This window comes from Heterodontus francisci, chromosome 3 (assembly GCF_036365525.1).
Source record: "Heterodontus francisci isolate sHetFra1 chromosome 3, sHetFra1.hap1, whole genome shotgun sequence".
Taxonomy (NCBI): Eukaryota; Metazoa; Chordata; class Chondrichthyes; order Heterodontiformes; family Heterodontidae; genus Heterodontus; species Heterodontus francisci.
This window is the reverse complement of record NC_090373.1, coordinates 181,352,829-181,373,029: the sequence shown is the minus strand read 5'-3', so window position 1 is coordinate 181,373,029 and position 20,201 is coordinate 181,352,829. Positions and strand designations below refer to the sequence as shown.

At 49.0% G+C, this 20,201-nt stretch overlaps 1 protein-coding gene across 2 annotated transcripts in view; it reads right to left on the bottom strand.

The window, feature by feature from the left end:
• Positions 1-19,875, bottom strand: part of LOC137365033 (zinc transporter ZIP9-like) — a 160,088-nt gene extending 140,213 nt beyond the window's left edge. For both annotated transcript variants that reach the window (XM_068027896.1, XM_068027895.1), the window contains exon 1: positions 19,614-19,875. In XM_068027896.1, the coding sequence (XP_067883997.1) occupies positions 19,614-19,709 (96 nt within the window). In that variant the 5' untranslated portion in view covers positions 19,710-19,875. The remainder of the gene's footprint in view (positions 1-19,613) is intronic.
• Positions 19,876-20,201: the final 326 nt, after the last annotated feature.

Below are 20,201 nucleotides of genomic sequence, written 5' to 3'. Positions count from 1 at the left end.
CAGTGTTATACAGAGACTGACCTGTACCCAACAGTACTGTCGCCCAGTGTTATACAGAGACTGACCTGCACCCAACAGTACTGTCGCACAGTGTTATACAGACACTGACCTGTACCCAACAGTACTGTCGCCCAGAGTTATACAGAGACTGACCTGTACCCAACAGTACTGTAGCCCAGTGTTATACAGAGACTGACCTGTACCCAACAGTACTGTAGCCCAGTGTTATACAGAGACTGACCTGTACCCAACAGTACTGCAGCCCAGTGTTATACAGACACTGACCTGTACCCAACAGTACTGTCGCCCAGAGTTAAACAGAGACTGACCTGTACCCAACAGTACTGTCGCCCAGTGTTATACAGACACTGACCTGTACCCAACAGTACTGTAGCCCAGTGTTATACAGAGACTGACCTGTACCCAACAGTACTGTAGCCCAGTGTTATCCAGAGACTGACCTGTACCCAACAGTACTGTAGCCCAGTGTTATACAGAGACTGACCCGTACCCAACAGTACTGTAGCCCAGTGTTATCCAGAGACTGACCTGTACCCAACAGTACTGTCGCCCAGAGTTATACAGAGACTGCCCTGTACCCATCAGTACTGTCGCCCAGAGTTATACAGAGACTGACCTGTACCCAACAGTACTGACGCCCAGAGTTATACAGAGACTGACCTGTACCCAACAGTACTGTCGCCCAGAGTTATACAGAGACTGACCTGTACCCAACAGTACTGTCGCCCAGAGTTATACAGAGACTGACCTGTACCCAACAGTACTGTTGCCCAGTGTTATACAGAGACTGACCTGTACCAAACAGTACTGTCGCCCAGAGTTATACAGAGACTGACCTGTACCCAACAGTACTGTTGCCCAGTGTTATACAGAGACTGACCTGTACCCAACAGTACTGTCGCCCACAGTATTACAGAGACTGACCTGTACCCAAAGTACTGTAGCCCAGTGTTATACAGAGACTGACCTGTACCCAACAGTACTGTAGCCCAGAGTTAAACAGAGACTGACCTGTACCCAACAGTACTGTCGTCCAGAGTTAAACAGAGACTTTCCTGTACCCAACAGTACAGTAGCCAAGTGTTATACAGAGACTGACCTGTACCCAACAGTACTGTAGCCCAGAGTTATACAGAGACTGACCTGTACCCAACAGTACTGTCGCCCAGAGTTATACAGAGACTGACCTGTACCCAACAGTACTGTAGCCCAGAGTTAAACAGAGACTGACCTGTACCCAACAGTACTGTAGCCCAGAAATATACAGAGACTGACCTGTACCCAACAGTACTGCAGCCCAGTGATATACAGAGCCTGACCTGTACCCAACAGTACTGCAGCCCAGTGTTATACAGAGACTGACCTGTACCCAACAGTACTGTTGCCCAGAGTTATAGAGACTGACCTGTACCCAACAGTACTGTAGCCCAGAGTTACACAGACACTGACCTGTACCCAACAGTACTGTTGCCCAGTGTTATACAGAGACTGACCTGTACCCAACAGTACTGTCGCCCAGAGTTATACAGAGACTGCCCTGTACCCAACAGTACTGTCGCCCAGAGTTATACAGAGACTGACCTGTACCCAACAGTACTGACGCCCAGAGTTATACAGAGACTGACCTGTACCCAACAGTACTGTCGCCCAGAGTTATACAGAGACTGACCTGTACCAAACAGTACTTTAGCCCAGTGTGATACAGAGACTGACATGTACCCAACAGTACTGACGCCCAGAGTTATACAGAGACTGACATGTACCCAACAGTACTGTAGCCCAGTGTGATACAGAGACTGACATGTACCCAACAGTACTGTAGCTAAGAGTTACAGAGAGACTGACATGTACCCAACAGTACTGTCGCCCACAGTATTACAGAGACTGACATGCACCCAACAGTACTTTAGCCCAGTGTTATACAGGGACTGACCTGTACCCAACAGTACTGTCGCCCAGTGTTATACAGAGACTGACCTGTACCCAACAATACTGTCGCCCAGTGTTATACAGAGACTGACCTGTACCCAACAGTACTGTTGCCCAGTGTTATACAGAGACTGACCAGTACCCAACAGTACTGTAGCCCAGAGTGATACAGAGACTGACCTGTACCCAAAAGTACTGTCGCCCAGTGTTATACAGAGACTGACATGTACCAAACAGTACTGTAGCCCAGTGTTATACAGAGACTGACCTGTACCAAACAGTACTGTAGCCCAGAGTTATCCAGAGACTGACCTGTACCCAACAGTACTGTCGCCCACAGTTATACAGAGACTGACCTGTACCCAACAGTACTGTCGTCCAGAGTTAGACAGAGTCTGACCTGTACCCAACAGTACTGTAGCCCAGAGTTATACAGAGACTGACCTGTACCCAACAGTACTGTCGCCCAGTGTTAAACAGAGACTGACCTGTACCCAACAGTACTGTAGCCCAGAGTTACACAGACACTGACCTGTACCCAACAGTACTGTAGCCCAGAGTTATACAGAGACTGACCTGTACACAACAGTGCTGTCGCCCAGTGTTAAACAGAGACTGAACTGTACCCAACAGTACTGTCGCCCAGAGTTATAGAGACTGACATGTACCCAACAGTACTGTAGCCCAGAGTTACACAGACACTGACCTGTACCCAACAGTACTGTTGCCCAGTGTTATACAGAGACTGACCTGTACCCAACAGTACTGTCGCCCAGAGTTATACAGAGACTGCCCTGTACCCAACAGTACTGACGCCCAGAGTTATACAGACACTGACCTGTACCCAACAGTACTGTCGCCCAGAGTTATACAGAGACTGACCTGTACCAAACAGTACTGTCGCCCAGAGTTATACAGAGACTGACCTGTACCCAACAGTACTGTTGCCCAGTGTTCTACAGAGACTGACCTGTCCCCAACAGTACTGTCGCCCACAGTATTACAGAGACTGACCTGTACCCAAAGTACTGTAGCCCAGAGTTACAGAGAGACTGACATGTACCCAACAGTACAGTAGCCCAGAGTTGCAGAGAGACTGACATGTACCCAACAGTACTGTCGCCCAGAGTTAAACAGAGACTGACCTGTACGCAACAGTACTGTAGCCCAGTGTGATACAGAGACTGACATGTACCCAACAGTACTTTAGCCCAGTGTTATACAGAGACTGACCTGTACCCAACAGTACTGTCGCCCAGAGTTATACAGAGACTGACCTGTACCCAACAGTACTGTCGCCCAGAGTTATACAGAGACTGACCTGTACCAAACAGTACTTTAGCCCAGTGTGATACAGAGACTGACATGTACCCAACAGTACTGACGCCCAGAGTTATACAGAGACTGACATGTACCCAACAGTACTGTAGCCCAGTGTGATACAGAGACTGACATGTACCCAACAGTACTGTAGCCCAGAGTTATACAGAGACTGACCTGTACCAAACAGTACTTTAGCCCAGTGTTATACAGAGACTGACCTGTACCCAACAGTACTGTTGCCCAGTGTTATACAGAGACTGACCCGTACCCAACAGTACTGTAGCCCAGTGTTATCCAGAGACTGACCTGTACCCAACAGTACTGTAGCCCAGTGTTATTCAGAGACTGACCTGTACCCAACAGTACTGTAGCCCAGTGTAATACAGAGACTGACCCGTACCAAACAGTACTGTCGCCCAGTGTTAGACAGAGTCTGACCTGTACCCAACAGTACTGTCGACCAGTGTTATACAGAGACTGACCTGTACCCAACAGTACTGTCGCCCAGTGTTATACAGACACTGACCTGTACCCAACAGTACTGTAGCCCAGTGTTATACAGAGACTGACCTGTACCCAACAGTACTGTAGCCCAGTGTTATCCAGAGACTGACCTGTACCCAACAGTACTGTAGCCCAGTGTTATACAGAGACTGACCCGTACCCAACAGTACTGTAGCCCAGTGTTATCCAGAGACTGACCTGTACCCAACAGTACTGTAGCCCAGTGTTATCCAGAGACTGACCTGTACCCAACAGTACTGTAGCCCAGTGTAATACAGAGACTGACCCGTACCAAACAGTACTGTCGCCCAGTGTTATACAGAGACTGACCTGTACCCAACAGTACTGTCGCCCACAGTTATACAGAGACTGACCTGTACCCAACAGTACTGTCGCCCAGAGTTAGACAGAGTCTGACCTGTACCCAACAGTACTGTAGCCCAGAGTTATACAGAGACTGACGTGTACCCAACAGTACTATCGCCCAGTGTTAAACAGAGACTGACCTGTACCCAACAGTACTGTAGCCCAGAGTTACACAGATACTGACCTGTACCCAACAGTACTGTAGCCCAGTGTTATACAGAGACTGACCTGTACCCAACAGTACTGTAGCCCAGAGTTACACAGACACTGACCTGTACCCAACAGTACTGTAGCCCAGTGTTATACAGAGACTGCCCTGTACCCAACAGTACTGTCGCCCAGAGTTATACAGAGACTGCCCTGTACCCAACAGTACTGTCGCCCAGAGTTATACAGAGACTGACCTGTACCCAACAGTACTGTAGCCCAGAGTTACACAGACACTGACCTGTACCCAACAGTACTGTAGCCCAGTGTTATACAGAGACTGCCCTGTACCCAACAGTACTGTCGCCCAGAGTTATACAGAGACTGCCCTGTACCCAACAGTACTGTCGCCCAGAGTTATACAGAGACTGCCCTGTACCCAACAGTACTGTAGCCCAGAGTTACACAGACACTGACCTGTACCCAACAGTACTGTAGCCCAGTGTTATACAGAGACTGCCCTGTACCCAACAGTACTGTCGCCCAGAGTTATACAGAGACTGCCCTGTACCCAACAGTACTGTCGCCCAGAGTTATACAGAGACTGACCTGTACCCAACAGTACTGACGCCCAGAGTTATACAGAGACTGACCTGTACCCAACAGTACTGTAGCCCAGAGTTATACAGAGACTGACGTGTACCCAACAGTACTATCGCCCAGTGTTAAACAGAGACTGACCTGTACCCAACAGTACTGTAGCCCAGAGTTACACAGACACTGACCTGTACCCAACAGTACTGTAGCCCAGTGTTATACAGAGACTGACCTGTACCCAACAGTACTGTAGCCCAGAGTTACACAGACACTGACCTGTACCCAACAGTACTGTAACCCAGTGTTATACAGAGACTGCCCTGTACCCAACAGTACTGTCGCCCAGAGTTATACAGAGACTGCCCTGTACCCAACAGTACTGTCGCCCAGAGTTATACAGAGACTGACCTGTACCCAACAGTACTGTAGCCCAGAGTTACACAGACACTGACCTGTACCCAACAGTACTGTAGCCCAGTGTTATACAGAGACTGCCCTGTACCCAACAGTACTGTCGCCCAGAGTTATACAGAGACTGCCCTGTACCCAACAGTACTGTCGCCCAGAGTTATACAGAGACTGCCCTGTACCCAACAGTACTGTAGCCCAGAGTTACACAGACACTGACCTGTACCCAACAGTACTGTAGCCCAGTGTTATACAGAGACTGACCCGTACCCAACAGTACTGTAGCCCAGTGTTATCCAGAGACTGACCTGTACCCAACAGTACTGTAGCCCAGTGTTATCCAGAGACTGACCTGTACCCAACAGTACTGTAGCCCAGTGTAATACAGAGACTGACCCGTACCAAACAGTACTGTCGCCCAGTGTTATACAGAGACTGACCTGTACCCAACAGTACTGTCGCCCACAGTTATACAGAGACTGACCTGTACCCAACAGTACTGTCGCCCAGAGTTAGACAGAGTCTGACCTGTACCCAACAGTACTGTAGCCCAGAGTTATACAGAGACTGACGTGTACCCAACAGTACTATCGCCCAGTGTTAAACAGAGACTGACCTGTACCCAACAGTACTGTAGCCCAGAGTTACACAGATACTGACCTGTACCCAACAGTACTGTAGCCCAGTGTTATACAGAGACTGACCTGTACCCAACAGTACTGTAGCCCAGAGTTACACAGACACTGACCTGTACCCAACAGTACTGTAGCCCAGTGTTATACAGAGACTGCCCTGTACCCAACAGTACTGTCGCCCAGAGTTATACAGAGACTGCCCTGTACCCAACAGTACTGTCGCCCAGAGTTATACAGAGACTGACCTGTACCCAACAGTACTGTAGCCCAGAGTTACACAGACACTGACCTGTACCCAACAGTACTGTAGCCCAGTGTTATACAGAGACTGCCCTGTACCCAACAGTACTGTCGCCCAGAGTTATACAGAGACTGCCCTGTACCCAACAGTACTGTCGCCCAGAGTTATACAGAGACTGTCCTGTACCCAACAGTACTGTAGCCCAGAGTTACACAGACACTGACCTGTACCCAACAGTACTGTAGCCCAGTGTTATACAGAGACTGCCCTGTACCCAACAGTACTGTCGCCCAGAGTTATACAGAGACTGCCCTGTACCCAACAGTACTGTCGCCCAGAGTTATACAGAGACTGACCTGTACCCAACAGTACTGACGCCCAGAGTTATACAGAGACTGACCTGTACCCAACAGTACTGTCGCCCAGAGTTATACAGAGACTGACCTGTACCCAACAGTACTGTTGCCCAGTGTTATACAGAGACTGACCTGTACCAAACAGTACTGTCGCCCAGAGTTATACAGAGACTGACCTGTACCCAACAGTACTGTTGCCCAGTGTTATACAGAGACTGACCTGTACCCAACAGTACTGTCGCCCACAGTATTACAGAGACTGACCTGTACCCAAAGTACTGTAGCCCAGAGTAACAGAGAGACTGACATGTACCCAACAGTACTGTAGCCCAGAGTTACAGAGAGACTGACATGTACCCAACAGTACTGTCGCTCACAGTATTACAGAGACTGACCTGTACCCAACAGTACTTTAGCCCAGTGTTAGAGAGAGACTGACCTGCACCCAACAGTACTGCATCCCAGTGTTATACAGGGACTGACCTGTACCCAACAGTACTGTCGCCCAGTGTTATACAGAGACTGACCTGTACCCAACCATACTGTCGCCCAGTGTTATACAGAGACTGACCTGTACCCAACAGTACTGTTGCCCAGTGTTATACAGAGACTGACCTGTACCCAACAGTACTGTAGCCCAGAGTTATACAGAGACTGACCTGTACCCAAAAGTACTGTCGCCCAGTGTTATACAGAGACTGACATGTACCAAACAGTACTGTAGCCCAGTGTTATACAGAGACTGACCTGTACCAAACAGTACTGTAGCCCAGAGTTATCCAGAGACTGACCTGTACCCAACAGTACTGTCGCCCACAGTTATACAGAGACTGACCTGTACCCAACAGTACTGTCGTCCACAGTTAGACAGAGTCTGACCTGTACCCAACAGTACTGTAGCCCAGAGTTATACAGAGACTGACCTGTACCCAACAGTACTGTCGCCCAGTGTTAAACAGAGACTGACCTGTACCCAACAGTACTGTAGCCCAGAGTTACACAGACACTGACCTGTACCCAACAGTACTGTAGCCCAGAGTTATACAGAGACTGACCTGTACACAACAGTGCTGTCGCCCAGTGTTAAACAGAGACTGACCTGTACCCAACAGTACTGTCGCCCAGAGTTATAGAGACTGACCTGGACCCAACAGTACTGTAGCCCAGAGTTACACAGACACTGACCTGTACCCAACAGTACTGTTGCCCAGTGTTATACAGAGACTGACCTGTACCCAACAGTACTGTCGCCCAGAGTTATACAGAGACTGCCCTGTACCCAACAGTACTGTCGCCCAGAGTTATACAGAGACTGACCTGTACCCAACAGTACTGACGCCCAGAGTTATACAGAGACTGACCTGTACCCAACAGTACTGTCGCCCACAGTATTACAGAGACTGACCTGTACACAACAGTACTGTCGCCCAGTGTTATACAGAGACTGACCTGTACCCAACAGTACTGACGCCCAGAGTTATACAGAGACTGACCTGTACCCAACAGTACAGTCGCCCAGTGTTATACAGAGACTGACCTGTACCCAACAGTACTGTCGCCCAGAGTTAAACAGAGACTGACCTGTACGCAACAGTACTGTAGCCCAGTGTGATACAGAGACTGACATGTACCCAACAGTACTTTAGCCCAGTGTTATACAGAGACTGACCTGTACCCAACAGTACTGTCGCCCAGAGTTAAACAGAGACTGACCTGTACGCAACAGTACTGTAGCCCAGAGTTGCAGAGAGACTGACATGTACCCAACAGTACAGTAGCCCAGAGTTGCAGAGAGACTGACCCGTACCAAACAGTACTGTCGCCCAGTGTTAGACAGAGTCTGACCTGTACCCAACAGTACTGTCGCCCAGTGTTATACAGAGACTGACCTGTACCCAACAGTACTGTCGCCCAGTGTTATACAGACACTGACCTGTACCCAACAGTACTGTAGCCCAGTGTTATACAGAGACTGACCTGTACCCAACAGTACTGTAGCCCAGTGTTATCCAGAGACTGACCTGTACCCAACAGTACTGTAGCCCAGTGTTATACAGAGACTGACCCGTACCCAACAGTACTGTAGCCCAGTGTTATCCAGAGACTGACCTGTACCCAACAGTACTGTAGCCCAGTGTTATTCAGAGACTGACCTGTACCCAACAGTACTGTAGCCCAGTGTAATACAGAGACTGACCCGTACCAAACAGTACTGTCGCCCAGTGTTAGACAGAGTCTGACCTGTACCCAACAGTACTGTCGCCCAGTGTTATACAGAGACTGACCTGTACCCAACAGTACTGTCGCCCACAGTTATACAGAGACTGACCTGTACCCAACAGTACTGTCGCCCAGAGTTAGACAGAGTCTGACCTGTACCCAACAGTACTGTAGCCCAGAGTTATACAGAGACTGACGTGTACCCAACAGTACTATCGCCCAGTGTTAAACAGAGACTGACCTGTACCCAACAGTACTGTAGCCCAGAGTTACACAGACACTGACCTGTACCCAACAGTACTGTAGCCCAGTGTTATACAGAGACTGACCTGTACCCAACAGTACTGTAGCCCAGAGTTACACAGACACTGACCTGTACCCAACAGTACTGTAGACCAGTGTTATACAGAGACTGCCCTGTACCCAACAGTACTGTCGCCCAGAGTTATACAGAGACTGCCCTGTACCCAACAGTACTGTCGCCCAGAGTTATACAGAGACTGACCTGTACCCAACAGTACTGTAGCCCAGAGTTACACAGACACTGACCTGTACCCAACAGTACTGTAGCCCAGTGTTATACAGAGACTGCCCTGTACCCAACAGTACTGTCGCCCAGAGTTATACAGAGACTGCCCTGTACCCAACAGTACTGTCGCCCAGAGTTATACAGAGACTGCCCTGTACCCAACAGTACTGTAGCCCAGAGTTACACAGACACTGACCTGTACCCAACAGTACTGTAGCCCAGTGTTATACAGAGACTGCCCTGTACCCAACAGTACTGTCGCCCAGAGTTATACAGAGACTGCCCTGTACCCAACAGTACTGTCGCCCAGAGTTATACAGAGACTGACCTGTACCCAACAGTACTGACGCCCAGAGTTATACAGAGACTGACCTGTACCCAACAGTACTGTCGCCCAGAGTTATACAGAGACTGACCTGTACCCAACAGTACTGTTGCCCAGTGTTATACAGAGACTGACCTGTACCAAACAGTACTGTCGCCCAGAGTTATACAGAGACTGACCTGTACCCAACAGTACTGTTGCCCAGTGTTATACAGAGACTGACCTGTACCCAACAGTACTGTCGCCCACAGTATTACAGAGACTGACCTGTACCCAAAGTACTGTAGCCCAGAGTAACAGAGAGACTGACATGTACCCAACAGTACTGCAGCCCAGAGTTACAGAGAGACTGACATGTACCCAACAGTACTGTCGCTCACAGTATTACAGAGACTGACCTGTACCCAACAGTACTTTAGCCCAGTGTTAGAGAGAGACTGACCTGCACCCAACAGTACTGCATCCCAATGTTATACAGGGACTGACCTGTACCCAACAGTACTGTCGCCCAGTGTTATACAGAGACTGACCTGTACCCAACAATACTGTCGCCCAGTGTTATACAGAGACTGACCTGTACCCAACAGTACTGTTGCCCAGTGTTATACAGAGACTGACCTGTACCCAACAGTACTGTAGCCCAGAGTTATACAGAGACTGACCTGTACCCAAAAGTACTGTCGCCCAGTGTTATACAGAGACTGACATGTACCAAACAGTACTGTAGCCCAGTGTTATACAGAGACTGACCTGTACCAAACAGTACTGTAGCCCAGAGTTATCCAGAGACTGACCTGTACCCAACAGTACTGTCGCCCACAGTTATACAGAGACTGACCTGTACCCAACAGTACTGTCGTCCAGAGTTAGACAGAGTCTGACCTGTACCCAACAGTACTGTAGCCCAGAGTTATACAGAGACTGACCTGTACCCAACAGTACTGTAGCCCAGAGTTACACAGACACTGACCTGTACCCAACAGTACTGTAGCCCAGAGTTATACAGAGACTGACCTGTACACAACAGTGCTGTCGCCCAGTGTTAAACAGAGACTGACCTGTACCCAACAGTACTGTCGCCCAGAGTTATAGAGACTGACCTGTACCCAACAGTACTGTAGCCCAGAGTTACACAGACACTGACCTGTACCCAACAGTACTGTTGCCCAGTGTTATACAGAGACTGACCTGTACCCAACAGTACTGTCGCCCAGAGTTATACAGAGACTGCCCTGTACCCAACAGTACTGTCGCCCAGAGTTATACAGAGACTGACCTGTACCCAACAGTACTGACGCCCAGAGTTATACAGAGACTGACCTGTACCCAACAGTACTGTCGCCCAGTGTTATACAGAGACTGACCTGTACCAAACAGTACTGTCGCCCAGAGTTATACAGAGACTGACCTGCACCCAACAGTACTGTTGCCCAGTGTTATACAGAGACTGACCTGTCCCCAACAGTACTGTAGCCCACAGTATTACAGAGACTGACCTGTACCCAAAGTACTGTAGCCCAGAGTTACAGAGAGACTGACATGTACCCAACAGTACTGTAGCCCAGAGTTACAGAGAGACTGACATGTACCCAACAGTACTGTCGCCCACAGTATTACAGAGACTGACCTGTACACAACAGTACTGTCGCCCAGTGTTATACAGAGACTGACCTGTACCCAACAGTACTGACGCCCAGAGTTATACAGAGACTAACCTGTACCCAACAGTACAGTCGCCCAGTGTTATACAGAGACTGACCTGTACCCAACAGTACTGTCGCCCAGAGTTAAACAAAGACTGATCTGTACGCAACAGTACTGTAGCCCAGTGTGATACAGAGACTGACATGTACCCAACAGTACTTTAGCCCAGTGTTATACAGAGACTGACCTGTACCCAACAGTACTGTCGCCCAGAGTTAAACAGAGACTGACCTGTACGCAACAGTACTGTAGCCCAGAGTTATACAGAGACTGACCTGTACCAAACAGTACTTTAGCCCAGTGTTATACAGAGACTGACCTGTACCCAACAGTACTGTTGCCCAGTTTTATACAGAGACTGACCTGTACCAAACAGTACTGTTGCCCAGTGTTATACAGAGACTGACATGTACCCAACAGTACTGTCGCCCAGTGTTATACAGAGACTGACCTGTACCCAACAGTACTGTTGCCCAGTTTTATACAGAGACTGACCTGTACCCAACAGTACTGTAGCCCAGAGTTACACAGACACTGACCTGTACCCAACAGTACTGTCGCCCAGTGTTATACAGAGACTGACCTGTACCCAACAGTACTGTCGCCCAGAGTTATACAGAGACTGACCTGTACGCAACAGTACTGTAGCCCAGTGTTATACAGAGACTGACCTGTACCCAACAGTACTGTCGCCCAGTGTTATACAGAGACTGACCTGTACCCAACAGTACTGTCGCCCAGAGTTATACAGAGACTGACCTGTACCCAACAGTACTGACGCCCAGAGTTATACAGAGACTGACCTGTACCCAACAGTACTGTAGCCCAGTGTTATACAGAGACTGACCTGTACCCAACAGTACTGTAGCCCAGTGTAATACAGAGACTGACCTGTACCCAACAGTACTGTCGCCCAGAGTAAGACAGAGACTGACCTGTACCCAACAGTACTGTTGCCCAGTGTTTTACAGAGACTGACCTGTACCCAACAGTACTGTTGCCCAGTGTTATACAGAGACTGACCTGTACCCAACAGTACTGTTGCCCAGTGTTATTCAGAGACTGACCTGTACCCAACAGTACTGTTGCCCAGTGTTATTCAGAGACTGACCTGTACCCAACAGTACTGTAGCCCAGTGTTATACAGAGACTGACCTGTACCCAACAGTACTGTTGCCCAGTGTTATTCAGAGACTGACCTGCACCCAACAGTACTGTAGCCCAGTGTTATACAGAGACTGACCTGTACCCAACAGTACTGTAGCCCAGTGTTATACAGAGACTGACCTGTACCCAACAGTACTGTAGCCCAGAGTTATACAGAGACTGACCTGTACCCAACAGTACTGTAGCCCAGTGTTATACAGAGACGGACCTGTACGCAACAGTACTGTAGCCCAGAGTTAAACAGAGACTGACCTGTACCCAACAGTACTGTAGCCAAGTGTTATACAGAGACTGACCTGTACCCAACAGTACTGCAGCCCAGAGTTATACAGAGACTGACCTGTACCCAACAGTACTGTCGCCCACAGTTATGCAGAGACTGACCTGTACCCAACAGTACTGTAGCCCAGAGTTATACAGAGACTGACCTGTACCCAACAGTACTGCAGCCCAGTGATATACAGAGCCTGACCTGTACCCAACAGTACTGAAGCCCAGTGTTATACAGAGACTGACCTGTACCCAACAGTACTGTAGCCCAGAGTTATACAGAGACTGACCTGTACCCAACAGTACTGCAGCCCAGTGTTATACAAAGACTGACCTGTACCCAACAGTACTGTAGCCCAGTGTTATACAAAGACTGACCTGTACCCAACAGTACTGTCGCCCAGTGTTATACAGAGACTGACCTGTACCCAACAGTACTGTAGCCCAGTGTTATACAAAGACTAACCTGTACCCAACAGTACTGTCGCCCAGTGTTATACAGAGACTGACCTGTACCCAACAGTACTGTCGCCCAGTGTTATACAGAGACTGACCTGTACCCAACAGTACTGTAGCACAGTGTTATACAGACACTGACCTGTACCCAACAGTACTGTCGCCCAGTGTTATACAGAGACTGACCTGTACCCAACAGTACTGTCGCGCAGTGTTAGACAGAGACTGACCTGTACCCAACAGTACTGTCGCGCAGTGTTATACAGAGACTGACCTGTGCCCAACAGTACTGTCGCCCAGTGTTATACAGACACTGACCTGTACCCAACAGTACTGTCGCCCAGTGTTATACAGAGACTGACCTGTACCCAACAGTACTGTAGCCCAGTGTTATACAGACACTGACCTGTACCCAACAGTACTGTCGCCCAGAGTTAAACAGAGACTGACCTGTACCCAACAGGACTGTCGCGCAGTGTTATACAGAGACTGACATGTACCCAACAGTACTGTTGCCCAGTGTTATTCAGAGACTGACCTGTACCCAACAGTACTGTTGCCCAGTGTTATTCAGAGACTGACCTGTACCCAACAGTACTGTAGCCCAGTGTTATACAGAGACTGACCTGTACCCAACAATACTGTTGCCCAGTGTTATTCAGAGACTGACCTGTACCCAACAGTACTGTTGCCCAGTGTTATACAGAGACTGACCTGTACCCAACAGTACTGTAGCCCAGTGTTATACAGAGACTGACCTGTACCCAACAGTACTGTAGCCCAGAGTTATACAGAGACAGACCTGTACCCAACAGTACTGTAGCCCAGTGTTATACAGAGACTGACCTGTACCCAACAGTACTGTAGCCCAGAGTTAAACAGAGACTGACCTGTACACAACAGTACTGTAGCCCAGAGTTAAACAGAGACTGACCTGTACCCAACAGTACTGTAGCCAAGTGTTATACAGAGACTGACCTGTACCCAACAGTACTGTAGCCCAGAGTTATACAGAGACTGACCTGTACCCAACAGTACTGTCGCCCACAGTTATGCAGAGACTGACCTGTACCCAACAGTACTGTAGCCCAGAGTTATACAGAGACTGACCTGTACCCAACAGTACTGCAGCCCAGTGATATACAGAGCCTGACCTGTACCCAACAGTACTGAAGCCCAGTGTTATACAGAGACTGACCTGTACCCAACAGTACTGTAGCCCAGAGTTATACAGAGACTGACCTGTACCCAACAGTACTGTAGCCCAGAGTTATACAGAGACTGACCTGTACCCAACAGTACTGTAGCCCAGTGTTATACAGAGACTGACCTGTACCCAACAGTACTGTAGCCCAGTGTTATACAGAGACTGACCTGTACCCAACAGTACTGTAGCCCAGAGTTATACAGAGACTGACCTGTACCCAACAGTACTGCAGCCCAGTGATATACAGAGCCTGACCTGTACCCAACAGTACTGTAGCCCAGTGTTATACAGAGACTGACCTGTACCCAACAGTACTGTAGCCCAGAGTTATACAGAGACTGACCTGTACCCAACAGTACTGCAGCCCAGTGATTTACAGAGCCTGACCTGTACCCAACAGTACTGTAGCCCAGTGTTATACAGAGACTGACCTGTACCCAACAGTACTGTAGCCCAGTGTTATACAGAGACTGACCTGTGCCCAACAGTACTGTCGCGCAGTGTTATACAGAGACTGACCTGTGCCCAACAGTACTGGAGCCCAGTGTTATACAGAGACTGACCTGTGCCCAACAGTACTGCAGCCCAGTGTTATACAGAGACTGACCTGTGCCCAACAGTACTGCAGCCCAGTGTTATACAGAGACTGACCTGTACCCAACAGTACTGTAGCCCAGAGTTAAACAGAGACTGACCTGTACACAACAGTACTGTCGCCCAGTGTTATACAGACACTGACCTGTACCCAACAGTACTGTAGCCCAGTGTTATACAGAAACTGACCTGTACCCAACAGTACTGTCGCCCAGTGTTATAGAGACTGACCTGTACCCAACAGTACTGTCGCCCAGTGTTATACAGAGACTGACCTGTACCCAACAGTACTGTAGCCCAGTGTTATACAGAGACTGACCTGTACCCAACAGTACTGTCGCCCAGTGTTAGACAGAGACTGACCTGTACCCAACAGTACTGTCGCCCAGTGTTATACAGAGACTGACCTGTACCCAACAGTACTGTAGCCCAGTGTTATACAGACACTGACCTGTACCCAACAGTACTGTAGCCCAGTGTTATACAGAGACTGACCTGTACCCAACAGTACTGTCGCCCAGTGTTATACAGAGACTGACCTGTACCCAACAGTACTGTAGCCCAGTGTTATACAGAGACTGACCTGTACCCAACAGTACTGTAGCCCAGTGTTATACAGAGACTGACCTGTACCCAACAGTACTGTCGCCCAGAGTTAAACAGAGACTGACCTGCACCCAACAGTACTGTCGCGCAGTGTTATACAGAGACTGACCTGCGCCCAACAGTACTGTAGCCCAGTGTTATACAGAGACTGACCTGTACCCAACAGTACTGTAGCCCAGTGTTATACAGAGACTGACCTGTACCCAACAGTACTGTCGCCCAGAGTTAAACAGAGACTGACCTGTACCCAACAGTACTGTAGCCCAGTGTTATACAGAGACTGACCTGTACCCAACAGTACTGTAGCCCAGTGTTATACAGAGACTGACCTGTACCCAACAGTACTGCAGCCCAGTGTTATACAGAGACTGACCTGTACCCAACAGTACTGTCGCCCAGAGTTATACAGAGACTGACCTGTACCCAACAGTACTGTCGCCCAGAGTTAAACAGAGACTGACCTGTACCCAACAGTACTGTAGCCCAGTGTTATACAGAGACTGACCTGTACCCAACAGTACTGTAGCCCAGTGTTATCCAGAGACTGACCTGCACCCAACAGTACTGTCGCCCAGTGTTATACAGAGACTGACCCGTACCCAACAGTACTGTAGCCCAGTGTTATCCAGAGACTGACCTGTACCCAACAGTACTGTAGCCCAGTGTTATTCAGAGACTGACCTGTACCCAACAGTACTGTAGCCCAGTGTAATACAGAGACTGACCCGTACCAAACAGTACTGTCGCCCAGTGTTATCCAGAGACTGACCTGTACCCAACAGTACTGTAGCCCAGTGTTATACAGAGACTGACCCGTACCAAACAGTACTGTCGCCCAGTGTTATCCAGAGACTGACCTGTACCCAACAGTACTGTCGCCCAGTGTTATACAGAGACTGACCCGTACCAAACAGTACTGTAGCCCAGTGTTATACAGAGACTGACCCGTACCAAACAGTACTGTAGCCCAGAGTTAGACAGAGACTGACCTGTACCCAACAGTACTGTAGCGCAGTGTTATAAAGAGACTGACCTGTACCCAACAGTACTGTCGCCCAGTGTTATACAGAGACTGACCTGTACCCAACAGTACTGTAGCCCAGTGTTATACAGAGACTGACCTGTACCCAACAGTACTGTCGCCCAGTGTTATCCAGAGACTGACCTGTACCCAACAGTACTGTAGCCCAGTGTTATACAGAGACTGACCTGTACGCAACACTACTGTAGCCCAGTGTTATACAGAGACTGACCGGTACCCAACAGTACTGTAGCCCAGTGTTATACAGAGACTGACCTGTACCCAACAGTACTGTAGCCCAGTGTTATTCAGAGACTGTCCTGTACCCAACAGTACTGTAGCCCAGTGTTATACAGAGACTGACCCGTACCAAACAGTACTGTCGCCCAGAGTTAAACAGAGACTGACCTGCACCCAACAGTACTGTCGCGCAGTGTTATACAGAGACTGACCTGTGCCCAACAGTACTGTAGCCCAGTGTTATACAGAGACTGACCTGTACCCAACAGTACTGTCGCCCAGTGTTATACAGAGACTGACCTGTACCCAACAGTACTGTCGCCCAGAGTTAAACAGAGACTGACCTGTACCCAACAGTACTGTAGCCCAGTGTTATACAGAGACTGACCTGTACCCAACAGTACTGTAGCCCAGTGTTATACAGAGACTGACCTGTACCCAACAGTACTGCAGCCCAGTGTTATACAGAGACTGACCTGTACCCAACAGTACTGTCGCCCAGAGTTAAACAGAGACTGACCTGTACCCAACAGTACTGTAGCCCAGTGTTATACAGAGACTGACCTGTACCCAACAGTACTGTAGCCCAGTGTTATCCAGAGACTGACCTGTACCCAACAGTACTGTCGCCCAGTGTTATACAGAGACTGACCCGTACCCAACAGTACTGTAGCCCAGTGTTATCCAGAGACTGACCTGTACCCAACAGTACTGTAGCCCAGTGTTATTCAGAGACTGACCTGTACCCAACAGTACTGTAGCCCAGTGTAATACAGAGACTGACCCGTACCAAACAGTACTGTCGCCCAGTGTTATCCAGAGACTGACCTGTACCCAACAGTACTGTAGCCCAGTGTTATACAGAGACTGACCCGTACCAAACAGTACTGTCGCCCAGTGTTATCCAGAGACTGACCTGTACCCAACAGTACTGTCGCCCAGTGTTATACAGAGACTGACCCGTACCAAACAGTACTGTAGCCCAGTGTTATACAGAGACTGACCCGTACCAAACAGTACTGTAGCCCAGAGTTAGACAGAGACTGACCTGTACCCAACAGTACTGTAGCCCAGTGTTATACAGAGACTGACCTGTACCCAACAGTACTGTAGCCCAGTGTTATACAGAGACTGACCTGTACCCAACAGTACTGTAGCCCAGTGTTATACAGAGACTGACCTGTACCCAACAGTACTGTAGCCCAGTGTTATACAGAGACTGACCTGTACCCAACAGTACTGTAGCCCAGTGTTATACAGAGACTGACCTGTACCCAACAGTACTGTAGCCCAGTGTTATAAAGAGACTGACCTGTACCCAACAGTACTGTCGCCCAGTGTTATACAGAGACTGACCTGTACCCAACAGTACTGTAGCCCAGTGTTATACAGAGACTGACCTGTACCCAACAGTACTGTCGCCCAGTGTTATCCAGAGACTGACCTGTACCCAACAGTACTGTAGCCCAGTGTTATACAGAGACTGACCTGTACCCAACAGTACTGTAGCCCAGTGTTATACAGAGACTGACCTGTACGCAACACTACTGTAGCCCAGTGTTATACAGAGACTGACCTGTACCCAACAGTACTGTAGCCCAGTGTTATGCAGAGACTGACCTGTACCCAACAGTACTGTAGCCCAGTGTTATTCAGAGACTGACCTGTACCCAACAGTACTGTAGCCCAGTGTTATACAGAGACTGACCCGTACCAAACAGTACTGTCGCCCAGTGTTATCCAGAGACTGACCTGTACCCAACAGTACTGTAGCCCAGTGTTATACAGAGACTGACCCGTACCAAACAGTACTGTAGCCCAGTGTTATCCAGAGACTGACCTGTACCCAACAGTACTGTAGCCCAGTGTTATCCAGAGACTGACCTGTACCCAACAGTACTGTAGCCCAGTGTTATACAGAGGCTGACCCGTACCAAACAGTACTGTAGCCCAGTGTTATCCACAGACTGACCTGTACCCAACAGTACTGTCGCCCAGTGTTATACAGAGACTGACCTGTACCCAACAGTTCTGTCGCCCAGTGTTATACAGAGGCTGACCTGTACCCAACAGTCCTGTCGCCCAGTGTTATACAGAGACTGACCTGTATTCTACAGTACTGTCGCCCAGTGTTGTACTTTTACTTGTTTCTTTCAAAGATATGAACGAACCTGGGGAGCGTTCGGTTGGGAACATTATGGGCTCTAACTCTCCCGATAGTCGGAATACGGCGGTGTCACTGCGATTGTGTGCAAGCCATTGACAGGGTACATTCCCGTGTGTGAACTGAGTCAGACACACAGCAGGGTGAAAGACCCGACATGGATTAAATTATTAAATGTTCGTATTGCCTATTTCACAGTTGCAAAACTCAAGCTTACTGCCTTTTGAGCTCAATTATACGAGTGGGTCACAGCAAAGTGCCAATAAACGTTGTAGATTTCAATGAGAAACTGGTCACATTAACCTTGCTGATAGTGTTTACCTGCTCTCCTGGTTTTACATTATCTGGCGGAGCTGCAGGTTTTCGAGAGACGAACGTTAATCCACATAGTTACAGGGAAGGGTGCAATAAATTGAGAATTTTACAACAGGACTTTGATACAAGTTCAACTTTAAACACCCGACACCAAAGAAAGAATAGCCCTGTCTCTCTAACTATTAATGAAAGGTGCCATGAATCCTCTAACTATTGGAAGATGGGTTAGTCGATAGGCAGCTCCAATTGCTGGCAAGTTGGCTCTCACCTCGGGCAGTCTGATGGCCAAAGGGATGAGCCCGAGGAGCAGGCAGCCCCCGAACATGGCCAGAGACAGCAACAGGATGGTGATCGCCCCGTCCATCGCTTCCGATCCTTCTGCAGCCAGAACTGCCCGCAGCCAACTTCACATCCAGCCCAGTGCCTTCAGGAAGCTGCCGGCCGCTCAGTGCCCGCCCCGCTCCGGCTCCATCTCCGGCTCCGCCAAACTCTCAATGAAACTTTGCACAAACTTCATCCACGTCGCCCACCCGCCCACGGAATGTTGCACAACAGCAGCGTCCAGAGGCAGAGAGAGGAACTGCATACCAACAGAATATACAAATCAGCAGCAGGAGTAGGCCACTCGGTCCCTCGAGGCTGTTCCCCCATTCAATAAATTCACCCTTACTCCACATTTCCACCTACCCCCGATAACCTTCCACCCCCTTGCTTATCAGGAATCCACCTTAAAAATATTCAAAGACTCTGCTTTCACTGCCATTTGAGGAAGAGATTTCCAAAGACTCACGACCCTCTGGGAGAAAAAACTTCTCTGTCTTAAATGGGCGACCCCTTATTTTTATGCTATTAATTT